The sequence below is a fragment of the Chionomys nivalis genome, chromosome 11 (genome assembly GCF_950005125.1).
Source record: "Chionomys nivalis chromosome 11, mChiNiv1.1, whole genome shotgun sequence".
In the NCBI taxonomy this organism is placed as follows: domain Eukaryota; kingdom Metazoa; phylum Chordata; class Mammalia; order Rodentia; family Cricetidae; genus Chionomys; species Chionomys nivalis.
This window is the reverse complement of record NC_080096.1, coordinates 82,598,936-82,618,393: the sequence shown is the minus strand read 5'-3', so window position 1 is coordinate 82,618,393 and position 19,458 is coordinate 82,598,936. Positions and strand designations below refer to the sequence as shown.

Genomic DNA, 19,458 nt, shown 5'->3' with positions numbered 1-19,458 from the left:
TTTGCATGCAAATGGACGGAAATAGAAAACACTATCCTGAGTGAGGTAAGCCAGACCCAAAAAGAGGAACATGGGATGTACTCACTCATATTTGGTTTCTAGCCATAAATAAAGGACATTGAGCCTTTAATTCGTGATCCTAGAGAAGCTAAATAAGAAGGTGAACCCAAAGAAAAACATATAGGCATCCTCCTGAATATTAACCTTCATCAGGCGATGAAAGGAGACAGAGACAGAGACCCACATTGAAGCACCGGACTGAAATCTCAAGGTCCAAATCAGGAGCAGAAGGAGAGAGAGCATGAGCAAGGAACTCAGGACCGCGAGGGAGCACCCACACACTGAGACAATGGGGATGTTCTATCGGGAACTCACCAAGGCCAGCTGGCCTGGGTCTGAAAAAGCATGGGGTAAAACCGGACTCGCTGAACATAGTGGACAATGAGGGCTACTGAGAACTCAAGAACAATGGCAATGGGTTTTTGATCCTATTGCACGTATTGGCTTTGTGGGAGCCTAGGCGGTTTGGATGCTCACCTTACTAGACCGGGATGGAGGTGGGTGGTCCTTAGACTTCCTACAGGGCAGGGAACCATGATTGCTTTTCGGGCTGACGAGGGAGGGGGACTTGATTGGGGGAGGGGAAGGGAAATGGGAGGTGGTGGTGGGGAGGAGGCAGAAATCTTTAAGAAAGGAAGGAAGGAAGGAAAGAAGGAAGAAAGAAAGATCAAAGAACAATAAAAACAGCTCATAGCTGTGTTGTGCATTCGTTTAGACTGTAAACGGTGATCACATGAGAAATCCAAGGCAGGTAAGGATGAGTGTTCAGTTAAAGGCAGACTAAACAGTTTGAGTACACAGTAGGCTAGCTGTCATGACTTACGTGACGTCAAGGTGTTTTATTATTAATTCTGGCTGTGTGGTCCAGCAAACACTAGTCTCTTAGACTACAAGAGATAATTTTTGGAATATTTCATTGCCACAGTTATGTTCTTTGCTTTTGTCTTACTATAAAGACTTTGCTATCCTGGAACTCAAGAGATCCACCTGCCTCTGCCTCCAGGAGTGCTGGGATTAAAGATGTCTACTATCAAGGGAAGCCAATTTTTAGTTTACTGAGGGACCCCCCCACACACACTGGTTTCCATAGTGAAGGAATTGGTGTATATTTCTACGAGTGGTAGATAGAGAAGGCTTCCCTCTGTCTACATTTCCACCAACATTTTTTTTTTGTCAGAACCCAGATATTTTTCAACTGTGCGTAGCAGTCGCTTTTCCTCTGGGAGGCAGTAAGATAGACATATTTAGTCACTCATTTGAGCAAGCTACCAAGGAAATAAATAAAGCTACAGGTCCCTGGAAGAGCAACTAGTTTAAATAGTTCAACAGTATTGGCTCAAAGACTTATGACAGAAAAAGTTGAGTGAGAGAAATAAGGAAAGTCACATTCGATTACGGAGCTAAAAGGAAGACTGTCTTAGACTGTGTGCGTCTGCCCTCTTCCTTATTTCTGCATTTGAACTGGGAACAGAATCTTAAGCTATTTTAATAAATTTTTGTGTGCTTGATGTTGTCTGCCCCCCTTCCTTAGTGTGTCTGTGTGTGTATGTGTATGCATACGTAGGTAGTGTAGGTTCATGTGTGTGTGTCTGGTGTGTACAAGTGTGTATGGAGGCCAGCCTTGGGTGTTGTTCCTCTGCATTGTCTGCCCTTTCTTTTATTTTCATGTTCTTTATTTTATTTTATTTTATTTTATTTTGGACATGGAGTCTTCCACAGTCCAGGAGCTCACTGAATAGGCTAGGCTGTCTCCCCAGCCTTTGCTTTCCGGTCTTAGACTTTGTCTTCCATCTTTCTTTTTACAACATCTATGTATATTTAAAGACAATCTAGCTGTATTTTCTGGACAGATGTTGACTTCTCAGTTCAGGGGCTGTGCTATAGTGGTTTGTTCTGTGCATATCAAACTGAGAGGACACTTGGATTTGCTACATCTGTGTTTCCCAAAAATCTTTGTGTTGATGATAATATAAAGTCTAACACTCGGAGAAAGCACACACCTTTAATCCCAGCACTAAGTAGACAAAGGCAGGTGGATCTCTGAGTTCAAGACCAGCCTGGTCTACACAGTGAGTTCCAGCACAGCCAAGACTACACAGAGAAACCATGTGTTGGGGAGAAAAAGATCTAACAGATTAATGACTACTATACTTAGGCTAGAAACACAGTGCAGCTGGTAAAGTGCTTGGCATAAGATGAAATGGCAGGGTTACCTGTAATCTCAGTGTGAAGTTGCAGTCCTGCGGAAAGAGTTCAAGGTCATCTTCAGATACAAAGTGAGTTTGAGAGTAGGCTGGACTACGGGAGATCCTACCTCAAAAAAAAAGAAAGACAAAAATAAGCAACAGCTTGTTCAGATAGGCAGTAGATATTCATTAGCCCGGGGAGTTTTTCCTGCCCCGTCTTGACTGCTCCGTTTCTCTCCACCTCAGCCGCTTCCTGAGAAGTTTGTGGTGAAGGGGGTCGTGGATCGTTTCTCGGAAGAGTTTGTGGAGACCAGAAGAAAAGCTCTGGATAAATTCCTAAAAAGGATTACAGATCACCCTGTGCTCTCTTTCAATGAACACTTCAATGTATTCCTCACTGCTAAGGTACGGGCAGAATTTCGTGTATTTGTCTGTAAATGATTATTATTGGGCTCCTTCTCAAACCACCGCTTTGCTCTTTTGCAAGCCGCTTCCGTGAGTGGTGCTCTGAGGTGGGCATCATAATGTCCTCGACTTTGGGTGCCCGCGGCATTAGCATGCTTTCTGTTTTAGAATCCAAGAGGAGGACAGGCTGCCCCTTTGTCTTAGCAATAGAAGTCGGAATTTTTACTTGCCCAAACCAGAAGTGTCCTGTAGATGCTTCTTGGCAGTGTTAGTAGGTGAGGCTTACCAACAATAGGTACAAAAGCGAAAGGATAGTGTTCTTCCGGGCTGGGAGGATGGTTCAGTGCGTCAAGTATTGGCCACAGAAGCCTCGGGAGCCAAATCTTTCCAAGACCCACATAAGCATGGAAAGACCCAGCTCCACAGGGTTACCCTCTGACCTCCGCATGCCACCCACATACATACCAAAGTACACATACACACACACTCAAAGTAACGCATTATAAAAGTATTCTCCATAAGAACCTGTTGTACACACAAAGGTCCAGGAATGATAAACATGCAGAGGCTTCTTCTCAATGGAAGAATTACCTGTTTTCCACCCAGAAGGCTGAGCATGGACACTGTTAACAACCTGGTGACCATTTTACTGTCTGTGGAGGCAGATCTCACCCACGGTCTTAGGGTTTCTGTTGCTGTGAGAAGACACCATGACCGTAACAACTCTTATAAATGAAAACATTTAATTGGGGGTACCTCACTCACAGTTTCAGGGGTTCAGTCCAGATGGGGAGCATGGTGGCATGCAGGCAGACATAGTGATGGAGCTGAGAGTCCATCGGCAACAGGAAGTTGATTGAGATATCGGGTGGTATCTTGAGCATAGGAAATCCCAAAACCTGCCCCCACAGTGACACACTTCCTCCAACAAGGCCGTATCCGCTCTAACAAACCACACCTTGTAGTACCTCTCCCTGTGAGATTATGGGGGCCAATTACATTCAAGCTACCACACCTACCTTTGGCTATAAAGGCAGACCTCACCCAAATCACCCAAAATGTTTATCCCAGACGCTTCCCTCCCTAGAACATTATCTTTAGCTCTCAGTTAATAGAACCCATCCTTAGGGGAGATGTTACGTGTACTTTATGGCCTCTATGCTACTTGGTCAGAGACCACAATAGATTCTACAGCATTTTAGCTGTACAGCCAGCCCTCATGGTCACTTGGCAAAGGAGTTTCTATGTAGTCACTTCTTAAGCTCTATTGTGGACCTGGAATTGGAATGATTGTTGCCTGGAAACTTTTTCTTAAACTGTACTGTGTTTTAAATATGCTGACAGTGAACCACCTGGCATGAGACTCCCCAGGTCTGATCCAGATTGACGAAGTTAATCTGAGCCGAGTTTTCTTTCTCACCTCTTCCCTGCCTTGATACCTTTGGGCCCCCTCAAGAGTCCCTCAAGAAATAACTGTAGCTTCATTTCTCAGCCTAGGGAACTGAAGTTCAGAGAGATTCAGCCTGTTCATTTGGCATCTCTAGGACTTGAAACTGGGTCCTGTGGCTCTTAAGGCCTGATTCCCATCTGTACCACAAGGCCTGGCCATTGCTTGCTGACAGCCATGTTCCTCTTAGGTGTGTTTCCAGTCATTTGCCAAAAAAGCAGTTGTTTTCAGCCTGTTGTTAGAGACTGTTCAAGCTCAAGTTGCTTGTTCAACTGGCCTGTGCTTTGCTTGTTGTTGGCAGAACTGACCTGAAATCCGAGGCTCCACTCTTACTATGCAGAAATGTGTCACATGCCTGAGCATGTGTCACTGTCCCTAGCCATCCCAGTTAGCTTCAGATTCCTGCATTCAAGCCATGTATAGAACGCTCTAATGACAGGGGTGTTGAGGTCTAAGTACTGTCCCTTTTAGAGAGGCATGTGTGCAAATGACAACTGCTAAAATTTAAGGCTTCTGGAAGAGTCTGTTTTCCACTCATGGAAACTTTCTGGCAAAGTCCTCTAAGCTTTTGTTTTTAACTTCCATGGATGGCAGCTCATACTACAGCTCCCCCTACAGACTGAACATGTTTGATGTAAGCATTTCTCAGTGTACTAATTCTTGGGTCTGGTTCTCCCAAAGTGCATGTCAGTTCTCAGGGTGCAGGTCCTTTGTCCAGAAGCCCCAGGCTGTCCTCATTACTGAGTGTAGTGTGGAGAGTTGTGACTCTGATTCCTGTTCCTTAGGAGTCTGCGTGAAGAATGAGTGGGAAATCGTGTCTTGGAGAGAGATGAACTGAGATTTCTGGGCTAACCAGTGTGACAAAGATTTTTTAAGATTTATAATACAGCCCTTCAATGTCTCCATCGAAATCCTGACCCATGTGAGTGAGTGCAGGAGAGCAACCCTTAAACAGTTCTGCCTGGGCGTGGTGTGGTGCACACTTGGGAGGTAGAAGCACAAGGACTGGGACAGGGTCATCCTCAGTTACATGGTGAATTGAAGGCCAGCCTGGGATACATGAGCCCCTTTCTGAAGAAACAGAAGAAAGCCAGAACCAAAACAAACCGCAAGCCCATTTTAGTGTCGCTTGCCAAACTAAACACACCACATAGTCCGTTTGTTTGGGGTTTTGTGGGAGTTTTTTGGTTGTTGTTGTTTGTTTGTTTTTTCAAAGACCGCGTTTCTCTGTGTGACTTTGAAGCCTGTCTTGGAACTCGCTTTGTAGACCAGGCTGGCCTCAAACTCACAGAAGTCTTCCTGCCTCTGCCTCCCGAGTGCTGGGATTAAAGGTGTGCGCTACTACACCCAGAAACCCATCTTTTCTTTTGAACTGTGATAAACTATATATGGTGTTAACCCTTTCTGAGTGGCCAGGCCTGGTTGCTATGCGAACACTCTCCAGAACTCTCCTAGGGCTTTCCAGTCTACTCCTGAGACAAGAGCTGTTTCTCTCCACGTAACTCTTGTATATTTTCCTTTGATGAAACTGTTGTGTGAAGAGTTGTCAGCAAACGTCTGTTCCTCCCCCAGACAGGACGCTAATGACTCCAAGGTCATGATTTCTCCAAAGCCAAGCTCCACAAACCAGTGGGTTCGCCGAGTTTTGTTTACAGAGCCTGGGGAAGGAGTACGTACAGGAGAAAGTACTGAAACCACCACACCACACGACAGTCTCACTCCAGTGAATTTTCTTGTAGCTGCATAGATAAGTACTCCCATCTGTTAAGCTGACTCCAACCACAGAGGAAACTTACCTACAGCCGAGAGGGAGGTCGAGGAAGGAGTGACTGGGGTCTCAGTTAAGGGTTTGATGATCTTCTTTCTATGATTAGCAACAGGCCTGACCTGGGTGTCGCGGCTGTCAGTTAAGCTGGGAAGGCAGTATCTTACAGCAGGGAGTGTGTCTGCGTCCATAGATGAGCCACTTATATGCAGCATTTGCAGAGACAATCCTCTTGGTGATGACGTGCCCTTATCCCAAACTAGACATGTCGTCAAGACGAAACCTGTGGTGCTGGGAGGGTGTGAGGAAGCTCAGTGGGCTGGGTTTGGGTTTGGGTTTGGGCGGTGCCTTCAGTGGAAGGGGTGCTCAGTTAATAGGTTCCGCTAATAATTTCATCCACTTGGTAGGTGACTTACCTGGGGCACATGAACTCAGCAACAGTGAGGCTTCAGTGACAGTCGTGAGGAGGCCTGCTGCCTTTGGGAATGTCAGGACGTCAGGATAGGAGATGGAAGCTTTAGAATATTCTCCCTATTGCCTGACTTGGAAGGAAAAATGAGATGGAGAGGCTCTAGAGTGAATTACTGTTGTTCTCAGGTGGGCATGGGCAGTCTTGTTGTTCACCAGGTATTGGTTCTTTACAGGTCAGGTCATGAGACAGCCACAGCCTTGCTCTACCCCCTCCCCCCATGAACTGGGGGTGGATGTTCTGTTTGTGTAGTGGTGTGGATTAGCAACAGACACCAGCACCTTCTGTAAACCCATTTCTAAAAGTGATGCAGGACAGCCTAAAGATACATTTCAGTAATGGGAACAGGCTTGTTCCCCGATGGGCTAGTTACACTTCCAGTTTGTTACCGTTTTGAGATGGAGTCTGTGGTGGTTTGAATAAGAGTGGCCCACATCGGTTCCTGTATTTGAATGCTTGGTCATCAGAGTGAGAAGGATCGGCAGGTGTGGCCTTGTTGGGGAAGGTGTGTCACTGGAGGTGGGCTAGAGATTTCAAAAGCCCACACCAGGTCCAGTGTCTGTCAGTCTGTTTGAGCCGCCCTGCCCAATAAATCAGGATTTCATCAGGATTTCTCTCCTCTCTTGCCCTCCCCTCCCTCCCCTCCCCTCCTCTTCTCTCCCCTCCCCTCCTCTCCCTCTCCACCAGTGGATCAGGATGTAGCTCTCAGCTACTTTTCCAGCACTATGTATACCGCCATGTTCCCTGCTATGATGACAATGGACTAAACCTCAGAAATTGTAAGCAGGCTCCAATTAAATGCTTTCTTTTATAAGAGTTGCCTTAGTCGTGGTGTCTCTTCACAGCAGTGGAGCAGTGACCATGAGAGGGTCTCACTTTGTAGCCCATGCTAGCTCGAACTCCTGATCCTCATGCCTTAGCCTCCCAAGCGCTGGAATGATGGACAGATCTCAGAGCTTTTTGTTTGTTTGATTGGTTGGTTGGTTGGTTTGGGGGACAGGGTCTTACTATATAGACTAAACTGGCCTTGAACTCACAGCTATCCACCTGCCTCTGCCTCCTGAGTAATGGGACCACAGATGCTGCACAGTGTATCTTTTTAAAGATACAGTATTTGGATACAAGAGGTTTAAAAGCCCAACCCATTTCCCACTTTTGCTGACTCACAGAGTTTAAAGTTTGTTTACAATGGCACCTCGGCTGAGTTTTCTAGCAGTGCTTCTATTGTTTCTTCTCGGCGCCCTACCTTCTCCCCTCCACCTTCCTTATGTGGCTCTAGTTGAGTCTGAGTCTGTGAATGGAATAAATCTTTGGGCATTTAATTTTGTGCTACAGCAGCATGGGGCATTTTTACCAGAGATTTTACGAAAGTTGTGTTAGAAAGAGTGTCGCATTTAAAAGCAGGATGTAGTAAAGACAGGGTGTAGATTTGACTAAAGGATCTAGGGCCCCACCATGTTGACAGGGAATCTGGACATGAACATATGGATGTGCGTCTGGGGTCTGTGGTAGAGTGTAGTAAGAAGAGCAGTGGGCTGCGTCCCGCCACCCGGCTAGCTTTATACCTGAAATAATCACACAGAAACTGTATTCTTTCAAACACTGCCTGGCCCATTCGTTTCAGCCTCTTATTGGCTAGCTCTTACATATTGATCCAACCCATTTCTAATATTCTGTGTAGCACCACAAGGTGGCTTACCAGGAAGGATCTTAACCTGCGTCTGCCTGAGAGAGGAGAATCATGGCGACTGCCTGACTCGGCTTCTTTCTCCCAGCATTCTGTTCTGTCTACTCCGCCTATCTAAGCTGCTGTCCTATCAAAAGGGCCAAGGCAGTTTCTTTATTAATTAACCAATGAAAGCAACAGATAGATGACACTCCCACATCAGTAGAGTGCTGTCCCCAAGCTGCAATCGTATCAGAGCAGCTGTGACTATTGATGTCCATCATAGAAGGCCAGGCATGTGTGTGCCGGGCACTTCATCCTGCCCACACCCTCTTTCACTTCACAGCCAGCTGATCTTGGCAGATGCTACTGTGTATAGACTCTAAGTTTAGCTGACGGAGGCTATCCATACTTGTGGCTATGGGTCTGTCATCATCCATGCTGGGGTGAGACACCTGTACTCTGTAAGTAAGCTCAGTTAGGTCCCTGACTCCTCACTTTGAACTTTGGACTTGTGCTTTGGTTTGCCCTCTAAGAGTAGGTAGATGTTTGTCTGGCCTCCCAATGGAAAGAGTTCCCACAGTGGGGCTATCATGTGCATGGGGCCCTAACAGCCCTGCTTTCTAGTACTTCCGTTTCCAATGAGAGACTGGCTTCCTGAGCTGTTTCTTTAGCCCTGGCCATGTGACCAAATGGTACTTTGTCATCTGCAGGACCTGAATGCCTATAAGAAGCAGGGGATGGCACTGCTGAGCAGAGTCGGGGAGTCAGTCAAGCACGTCACGGGTGGCTATAAGCTGAGGAGTCGGCCTCTGGAGTTTGCAGCCATTGGTGACTACTTAGACACTTTTGCACTCAAACTGGGAACCATTGACCGGATAGCCCAGCGGATCATCAAAGAAGAAATAGGTGAGCCCTTTGTTGAGACTAGTGGTGCCCAGGGTGGCGGGGATGGCATTCGTACATACCGGGCTGAAGCAGCCTGCAGAAATGCCGGGGATGGCGTTGATACATACCAGGCTGAAGCAGCCTGCAGAAATGCCGGGGATGGCGTTGATACATACCGGGCTGAAGCAGCCTGCAGAAATGCCGGGGATGGCGTTGATACATACCGGGCTGAAGCAGCCTGCAGAAATGCCAGGGATGGCATTCATACACACCGGGCTGAAGCAGCCTGCAGAAATGCCACGATGGCAGAACCAGGCCTTGTTCTGCTTAAAAACCACACACAAAGAGGGAGGGGCTGGTTGTGACTAGAATGGAGTTTTGCGCTCAGTACTTTGTCCTGCACTCAGCATGGTGCTTTCCCATGTTCCCGTCCACAGGAATAAATTTAGCAGAGAGGTGGTGTGGGCATCCATGTTTGCCAAGGTTATGACCCCGTAAACTTTTGAACTCCTTCACCATGCCCTGCTTCTCTTCACACCCTCTTCTGTCCTTGTCACCACCATTGCTTGTCTACCCGTCTCCTGTCATGGCCACCTGATTAGCCACATCCCGGTACAGTGGGGCAGTTTGTCCCCTCACACAGATATAGGCCAGACATACCAGAACAATGGTGTCACGCAGGCCTTTTAAAACACGTCAGTTACTGTCATTTCCTAATAGTTAAACACAGCAACCACATTTTGTCAAAACTGGCAAGAATCCTGGTGACAAAGGAAGGGCCAGATTTACCCTGTAGGGGTGAAAAATATTTTTTTCTTCTTCCCTGGAAGCACAGATAGGACTGTGGGGTGAGAGACGCGTCTGCCCGTATAAGACCACATCTCTTCCAGCGGAGTGTGCTCCCCGTAACCCTCTTGTTTCTCCATTGTGACTGATTTTGTTTTTCTTTTAAAAAGATCCCGCTGCTGGGTACTAAAGACATGACTCAGATTAAGAGCACTCGTTGCTCTTGCAGAGGACCTGGATTCAGTTCTAGAACCTGTGGACTCACAACTGTCTATAACTCCAGTTCCAGGGGATCCGAGGCCCTCTGAACCTTTATGAAAGTCTCCCCACATTGCTTTGTAAGATGTTGCACTTGCAGCATGGGAAGAGGTGATTATTTTCAAAGTTCCCTGGGTTTACTCTTAGCCACTTTCCCATGTAGGGCATTTTGGTTCCTATTAACAAGAATCCTAGATGTTTGGATGTCAGTAATTTACAATAGCTTTGAGAAATTAAAAATATTGTTAGGAATGTATTACACTTTAAGGAAGGCATGCCCGGGAAAGAGAACAGCCAAGGCTGTGCACCCAGTTTCTAACTCAGTCATACACTGAGAGCTCCCAGCCAGATTCCAAGTGACTTCTCTTCCTATAGAGTACCTCGTAGAGCTGAGGGAATATGGGCCTGTGTATTCCACATGGAGCGCCTTGGAAGGTGAACTGTCAGAGCCCCTGGAAGGTGTGTCGGCCTGCATTGGGAACTGCTCCACAGCCTTGGAAGAGCTGACCGATGGTGTAACAGAGGAGTTCCTACCAGTGCTCAGGGAATACATCCTGTACTCGGACTCCATGAAGGTAAACTGGCTTGCTTTCTGTGCAGCATCAAGTGCATGTGGTGTCTGTCCATCTCTGTGGTCCGGAAGACTAACGCCACAGACATATAGATAGAACATATAGATAGAACGTATAGATAGAACGTATAGATAGAACATATAGATAGAACATATAGATAGAACGTGTGGTAAATAGAGGGTGGGAATTAAGTGGAAGAAAAGATCGGAAGAGATTTTCCATCAGTGTTCTCATACTGAGGAATGAGATGCTGTGGGAGAAGGAGTTAAATAACTTTGGGAATTAAAAACATGATTTGTTGGGGCTGAAGAGATGGCTCAGTGGTTAAGAGCACTGGCTTCTCTTCCAAAGGATCCAGGTTCAATTCCCAGCACCCTCATGACTTCTTAGAATTGTTTGTAGATCCAGTCCCAGGAATCCACTTCTAGTCTCCTCAGGCAGCAGGCACTTGTGTGGTGTACAGGCAAAGCATCCATACACATAAAAAATAGTTAATTTAAAAAGCACATGGTTTGTTAAATAAAATTTGTAAAGTTGGAAAATGTGGTTGAGGAAATCTTAGAAAGCAAGAGCAGAAAGTTGGAAATTAAAACTCAACTGCAAATATGCCAAAACTGGGTCAGAAGGTGAGTGAGTGGGTGGCGGTGAGCACTAATCTCAAGGCTCAGCATCCTTGGGGGACTCCTGGCTGAGAGAACAGGGGAGATAGCCAAGGGAAGGAAATTAAGAAAGAGATAATACAAGAAAATCTCCAAAATCTGAAGATACAAATCTTTTGATTAAAAAGAATGTGCACCTCAGATATCTATGCTCCTACAGTCAAGTAAAAATATATCATTATTACAGCTGCAAAAAACTAAAGCCAAGGACTGGGTATCTCGGTGGAACACTCGACTAGCGTGCTTGAGAACCTAGGTTCAACTCTCAGCATTGGGGAAGAATCATGGACAGTTACTGGGCTGGGGAGATGGCTGGGTGTGGGGAGCTGGGTAAGAGCACTTGCCATGAAAGGCTGGATAAGCCAGGTGTGGCTGTAGGCATCTGTAAGCACAGTGCTGGGTGCTGATAGGGGATGGCAGAAGCAGGAGCATTACTGGGACTTGCCAGGTGCTTGTTAGTCTAGGTGCAAAACACCTATAAACTCCAGGTTCCGTGAGAGACCTTGTCTCAGGATCTGAGGAGAGTAACTTGGAGCCTGAGAGAGGGAGACGCCAGTGTCCTTTCTGGGCTCTGTGTGCGTGAACATAGGTGTGCGATGAAACACACACACACAGATATTTTAGAAAACGGTTCTTACTATGGTCTCATATCCAGTACTGCTCAAATTGTCTCACGCAATTTTTATAGTCCCCCCTCCAAACCCATCAGAATCTATATATATTCATTGAAAGGTTTAAATATTTTAAAATTTCTCTCCATCTTTTTCCTCACAATTCAATTGTTAAAAGTGAAAACTGAACTGAGTCCTTAGCCTTCTCTTCATCTGAGCAAAAGCCAGTGAAGTTCCAGATTATCAGGACAGCTTAAAATCCTGCTGAAGCGCTCTTCATCTGAAAGCACAGATCCTCAGTCCTTCCCATATTTGTCCCTGTTTTACTTTTCCTTGGTGACACTTCGTGCTGCGTCCAGTACTGCTTACTTGTTTGTTGTTCGTCTCTTGTCTGGCATGGACACTCCATGAAAGCAGAACTGTTTTGTTTTGTTTTCTGCCCCTGGATTGATGGATCATGATGCCGAGAGGCAGAAGTGGGGGAGAAAGCTAGTGCTGCCTAGAGAGGCTCAGGTGGCTTGTGTTTGTTCTGTGGAGGCAGGGTACCTCTCTGTAGATGGAGCTTCTTGACTCTTTCATCCCCGTATGAACCCTCTCTGATAGCCATAAGCTGGCTTGACCAACCGTATTCCAGAGACTGTGTTTGGAGTGGGGAGCCATCCTTAACATGGCTGGCACTATGTAGAGGGCTCCCCTTAGAAGATGCTCAACCTTCAGCATGGCTGGGTTGTTGGGCTGTGAAACCCCAAACAGAAGATGATGGACACTGAGTTGCTGCCATCCTGTTACCCAGCAGTGGGACTTCAGACAGGCTCTGCACAGTCACCATGCCAAGTCTCCTCATTTAGACAGTAGGCTCTATGTCCTTTGCCTCCGCCCGTTTGTCAGGAGCCTTTTATGCTATCCCGTGATTCTGGGATACAAGCCCAGATCCCCCCGAGTCTGCTCTTGAAGAGAACATCCCATTTGCTCCAGGGGAGGTTGGGTGGCAGAGACGTGGACAGACTAACTGGGTCTGAGGTTCTCTTGCCCTCTTTGTGGAATGGGATGAGTAGTTAGTTGCCCTCTAGACTATGGTAGCCATCTAGGGTGCATGAATCTTCTCTTACTTCCCTCCTCTCAAGGGTCTTGGCATCCTCAACAAGAGACATAATAAAAATAGGGAGAGAAAACCACACACTGGGTTGGCAGTCCAAGGCATTTTCTCAGGAACATTGATTCTCAGATGCTGGTCACACCAACAGTACATGTCTGTGCAACTTGAATCCTTGAAATGCGAGACTGGAAATGCCTGCTTTTTCCAGTAAGATGTGCAGCGTGCTGTAAAGGGGAATGCGTGGCCGCTGGAGGAGACGCCGTCACTCCCACGGACAGTATCACATGTTTAGCGCTCCTGGGCGGAGAGGGTGATTTTCAGTGCTCCTGGTACCAAAATCAGAAATCCTAGGTTCTTGTTACCTTCCTTTGTTTTGTGTTATAGATTTAGCCTGTTCAGTGTGGTAGCCACTGTCATACATAATTATTTACTTAACTTTAAATTTAAAGAAAGAAATAAAACTTCAGGGCTGGAGAAATGACTCAATGCTGCTTTTACAGAGGACACAAATTATGGTTCTACCACCCACATCCAGTGCTCACAACTGTCCATAACTCAGGCATCTGACACCTCTGCTCTTGGTAGGAACCTGCTTTCCCTCTCTCTCTCTCTCTCTCTCTCTCTCTCTCTCTCTCTCTCTCTCTCACACACACACACACACACACACACACAAACACACACAAACACAAATTCATTTCTTCAGTCACATGAGCCACATGTCATGTCAAGTACTCGATAGGCAGATGTTAAAGAACATTCCCATCATAACAGAAGGCTCCATTGGAGACATTCGTGAGTGTGGGGAGTGAACATCAGAGCCCTTAGGAGAAAGATGATCAGCCCACCTGGAGGACGAATGGTTGCAGAGTACATGCTCTTCAAAGTAAATTCTCCAGTAGAAGACTTAGGGCTCCCGATGTGGATGTTTCTAAAGGGAAACCTTTAGAAAATGGGCTGTAGAGAACCTTCAGGCATTTAGTAACTCGGAGCTTTGGACACATCCCCTGGGGTACCAAGTGCCTCACACTTAGTCCAGAATGGGTTCTTCCTGCCCTGACTCCATGCTGTGATGGAAGGTCCCTGTGTAGAATCTGTGATTAGAAATTGTCTAGGTAACTTGTTGCTTCTGAGTCAGTGGGTAAGAAGGCTCTTACCATACGTGGTTTGCCAGTTTTTAATGTGCCAGAAGAAGGTTCAGGGGAAGAACTGAGATGTGCTTTTTTTTTATTTTATTTTTTCTACAAGCTCTTGTGTCTGGCACTGTAGGGCTAAGATTGGAGGAAGGGAAGTGAGTTGGGGCAGAGTCTCAAGGTGTCACTCACTGTCCGGTACTACTTGTTAGTGTGGACTGAAGAACATGAGCACCTGCCTTGCCTCGCCTCTTCCTCCCAGGTCGGCTGTCACTGAGCCCATTTGCTGCTCTCCAGGGACTCAGAACTCTTGTACATCCAGCCTTGTATACATCAGGACCTTTTCCAGATTGAACCCTCAGAGGAGAACTGAGGCTCTGCATCCTGTACCTGACCCAAAATAGAGAATAAGCAAGTGGCTAATCCAACAGTGGACAGAGCAGTCCACCAGGGATCAGCCCGGCAGACTAAGGCGTCAAGAAATCTGTAATTACTCTGTAATGGAGTGACGGTAGCTGGCTAGTGTATTCCTGAAAATTGCTGAGAACAGATTTAGATGCTTTCACCACAAAAAATGAGCATGAGGTGATGTCTGTTAAGTAGCTCAGCTTAGCCACATCATAATATGCATGTATTTTGGACCAAGTCATATACAATAAATGAATATGTATGTTTTTTGTCAATTATATAAATTAATAATTACAATTAAGAACTATTTTGACTGTTCTTTTTCCACTGAACCCAGAGACTGCCCTGCATTTAAGCGTAGAGCTCAGCATCTGCCAACGTTCTCTGTACACAGAGGCTGAGGCCTCTGGGCAGTGTGGTGATGGGTGCATGTGTCTCCCACTTGCTCTTACCAAAATCTGTTGCTGTCAACATCTGGTGTTCTTCCCTGGAGAGCCCTATCTCCAGGATTGGTTCTCCTTCCTCCCTGCCTCCTTTCCTCAGAAACTGGTGTTATGTGTGGCTTTTGGAACATAATCCTGTCCCGGGTTGGGAGTTGGAGAGCCCTTTGCAGACAGTTAACATGTTTCTCTCTGCCTTCCACAGAATGTATTGAAGAAGAGGGACCAAGTTCAGGCTGAGTATGAAACCAAACTGGAAGCCGTGGCTCTGAGAAAGGAAGATCGTCCCAAGGTCAGGCCAGCCCCCAACAAAGGCTGGGTGGAAAGCTGCAGGCTCCCACTGATGCTGTTGCGATCTTGCCACTACCAATATGTTGTTCTCTTTGCTTGTTTTTGATTAGGATTTGTAGTGGTATTCACAGAAGGGGTGGGAATTATTAGAAAGATAATAGTAAGGACCAATGTTCAGGCAGGTAATTGAACATCGAAATAGTCATCTATCCACCCCTCCCTGGAACAGATTTGGAGACTTTGAAACCCAGACTTCAGAGATAACACTCCTTGACTTTGTGTGTGTCTTTAAAAAAAAAAAAAATGTTTCACATGATACTGAGCTACTAATCTGTCCCAAAGAGGAGGCAGTATTCTTATCCCATTCCGTCACAGAACAGTTCTGTGAATTGCTTAGCATGTCAGATTCAGATGTACAGAAACGTTTCTATACCCAGGATGCCATCATAGCAAGCACAGGTGCACGTCTATCATGTTGATTAATGTGTCACTATAGTGATCTATGGGAACTAGCCAGCTCCCAAATAATGTCATGGAGATTTCTTATAATTATGAAAGTAAGGCCTATAGCTTAGGCTTGATCCTAACTAGCTCTAACTTAGCCCATTTATATTAATCTACATTCTACCACATGGCATTGCCCCTCTTCCGTCTTGACCCTCCTGTTTCCTCTCAGTATCTCCTGTGTGCCTCTTCCTTTCTCTCCCCAGAAATCCTCCTATACCTCCTGCCTAGCTATTGGCCATCAGCTTCTTATTATAATAGTCACAGTAACGCATCTTCACACAGGGCAAGATTTCCCACGTTTCCTCCTTTTGTCTAAATAAAAAGGAATGGTTGCAACTCTAACACAGTAAAACTGTATACATTAAGAACAATTATTAGGTAAGAATTATATTCATGAGGCTGGAAGGATGGCTCAGCAGTTAAGAGCACTGGCTGTGCTCCCGGAGGTCCTGAGTTCAATTCCCACATGGGGATTTGAAGCAACCACATGGGGGGCTTACAGCCATAATGAGATCTGATGCCCTCTTCTGGCCTGTAGGAATACATGCAGACAGAACACTGTATATGTAATAAATAATTAAATCTTTAAAAAAAAATGCAACATGTCAAAAAAAAAAAAAAGAATTATATCCACAATGTCCACTTCATTTGTATTTGTCAAATTTGGAGAGGGTACTGTATATATCTATTCAATCTTAGTGAGTCTAAAATTTTATATCTATACCACTTTCTATCATAACTTGTATTATGATCCTAAAAATACCTTTTTAGACCATAAAACATAGTTTTGATTGTTGGAGGAGGCCACTCATTTGTTTCCTGGCCGTTTAGACCCGAAATAATTACATAAAACTGTACTAATTAGAACACTGCTTGGCCAATCACTTAAGCATATTGCTGGCTAGGTCTAAGATCTTAAAATTATTTTATATTTTACCACGAGGCTCAGGGCTTACTGGCAAGGTTCTGGCCCATCTGTCTCCTGCTCCATGACTTCTCCCTGGCTCTGCCTGCTCTCTATCTGCTTGGAATTCCCGCCTTGCCCGCTTCTACATTATAATAGGCCCAAAGCAGCTTTATTATTCATTAACCAATAAAAGCAACACACATAAAGAAGGACTTCCCACATCATTTGATAAACAACTTAAGCTTTTATGTTTTCAGCCTTAAAAAATGGTATATCTATAATGTAAGTTTTTTGTCTGAATTTGGTAACAAGGAAAGCTGTAAAACTATAAATATCTAATCTTCAACCCCATCAAAGACCCAAAAAGGATAAAATATTACCTGAGTAAACAGGAAAGGTAGAGTGACAACTTCTAAAATTACAGAAACAGCGGAGAACTTTGGTTTGGTCACCCAAGGTTCCCCTGTAATGTTGGGGCATCCATCTTCAGCCTACAGGCCTAGATTATCTGACAGACTTTCTGTGAAGCAGGAATTTTGAAGGGCTTTCCTACCTTGTCTTGGCTAAGTTTTGTTTCTTACTGATTTTCTTTTCTTCCCTGCTTGTCCAGTCTGGACAGCATACTGTCAGCAGTTGAGGCAAGGGTAGTTTTTTTGCCCAAATAGCCAGCTTTTCCACATTGAAATCAAACTCTATATGGAGGTTCTTAGATGCCCATTATCCTTTTTTGAAGTAGACTGGTGCTGCCAGGAGCAGACATGCCTCACTGTCATGAAAAGCCTTATGTTATTAAAAGCATTTTAAATACCATATTCTGTAGACCTTTGAAGTGCTTTTTTAAACCATCTATCTTTTTAAAATATACCTCTGATCTTGACAACATTCCTAGTATAACTAAAAGTTTGATTGTTATAGATGACTAAGTACTAACCTGTCTTTATTATCCTAAATTAGCTTTCAAGGACTAAAACTTTACATTATATCTTTAAGTAAGCTGCATAAGTATAATACCTTAAGCAAGAGTAGAAACATAAATTCAGTATAACAAGAATAATCTTAAATTTGTATCAAAATACAAAAATCCATATCAATATAAGATATTTGAGAGTAGTAGTTGTTCAAAAGTAGATTCAACAATCCACCCTTTTATTCCATCATTTCTATACTATATCCACCCTTTTCCCTTCAGAAAGACATCCCTGAATCTAATCTTCCTTTAGCTTTTTTTCTAACCATTACTAATAACAACTTGTAACCAGCACCCCAAATGATGTCAAATATCTATAAACCACCAAATGACCAAAACTCACCCACCCTTCCTCTTGGGAATGTAAGTGTTATACTCTGCTTCCTGGGGGCAAAGGCATCTTTAGGGGACCCTGAGAGAATTAGGGTGATGGCCAAGTCCTGGGAGAGCTCATATGAAGAATCTAATGTCATTCTGAGAGACTAGATTATGTGGTCTGCTTGTCTTTATTGGTCCTATTTTTCTGAAAACACAAACTTTTAATGTAAGTGAAGATTGCGCTTCCGTTTCCCAGCCACCCAGACCCAAATAACCACACAGGAACTGTATTAATTATATAGAAATACTATTTGGCCGATGGCTTGGGCATATTTCTAAGCAGCTCTTACACCTTAAATTAACCAATCTATCAATCTATAAGGTTCCGGCATCTTTCTCCTTCAATAGCTACATGGCGTCCTTTTGACTCCACCTGCTCTATATATCTCTGTTTGGATTTCCTGCCTGACTTTATTCTGCCTTGCCATAGGCCAAAGCAGCTTCTTTATTAACTAAGAGTAATAAAAACATATTCACGGTATACAAAGGGGAATCCCACATCATTTTAAAGATAACACGTATGTATATTAACACAAGTATGGAATGTGCAGTGTGCACAAGACAGTTAAAGATGACTTCTTTGTTTTATGTTTTAGCAGGAAAAGGGCTTCTGTTGACTTTACAGGTTTGTTTAGACTGCAGCACCAAACCTCTATCCATGTCATCTGAAAGGAAGGCATGTCATAATAAGATGTACCAGTCTCTGTTGTGATAGGAGCGGCGGGGCTGCGTCCCCGGCACCCAGCTCCCGCATGGCTGGCTTATGCCCCAACATAATTACACGGAAACTGTATTCTTTTAAACACTGTTTGGCCCATTAGTTTCGGCCTCTTATTGGCTAGCTCTTACATATTGATCTAACCCATTTTTAATATTCTGTGTAGCACCATGAGCTGGCTTACCAGGAAAGATCTTAACCTGCGTCTGTCTGGAGTGGGAGAATCATGGCGACTCACTGACTCGGCTTTTTTCTTCCAGCATTCTGTTCTGTCTACTCCGCCTACCTAATTTTCTGTCCTCTTAAAGGGCTAAGGCAGTTTCTTTATTTAACCAATGAAATTAACTCCTCCATCAAGTCTCCTCCAGTCTCAGAGCTGCCCCCACAGTAGAGGACCAGCATGTGTGTCACCTGTCCTGTAGTCTTTCTTGGTTTCTTTCTTCATGTCTGCAGCTGTGAATTGTAGGAGGTCTCCCCCAATCATATTTGATCTTCATTAATTTTAAAGAGAGCCATAACTTTCTGTTTCCTGTTAAAACAAATCCATAACCACCCCCACCCCCACCCCACCCCCCACAACCTAACACATGTCCTGACTTCCATTCTGAAGCTAAGACTTCCCTAAGGTACATAGACTGGTTTAATTCAGCCGTCCCTTCATAATCCAGTGTCTCCACTGCCATTTGCTCATCAATATTTAAAAAATCTAAAGTCAACAAAACATGCCAGATCCAGAGGCCCCGTGTGTTTCCCGTCTCTACGCGTCTTTTTTCTTCTGTATTACTCTCTCTTTAAAGACTTTACTATTTTTAAACTATTTTTTTCCTATGACCATCTATACCTG

At 44.8% G+C, this 19,458-nt stretch overlaps 1 protein-coding gene across 2 annotated transcripts in view; it reads left to right on the top strand.

The window, feature by feature from the left end:
• Window positions 1–19,458, top strand: part of Snx30 (sorting nexin family member 30) — a 124,122-nt gene that overhangs the window by 93,353 nt on the left and 11,311 nt on the right. The window contains exons 4-7 of one of the 2 annotated variants that reach the window (XM_057783840.1): window positions 2,493–2,651; window positions 8,712–8,907; window positions 10,306–10,505; window positions 15,052–15,138. In XM_057783840.1, coding sequence (XP_057639823.1) covers window positions 2,493–2,651; window positions 8,712–8,907; window positions 10,306–10,505; window positions 15,052–15,138 — 642 coding nt within the window. The remainder of the gene's footprint in view (window positions 1–2,492; window positions 2,652–8,711; window positions 8,908–10,305; window positions 10,506–15,051; window positions 15,139–19,458) is intronic. The other variant, XM_057783841.1, reaches the window with a different exon arrangement.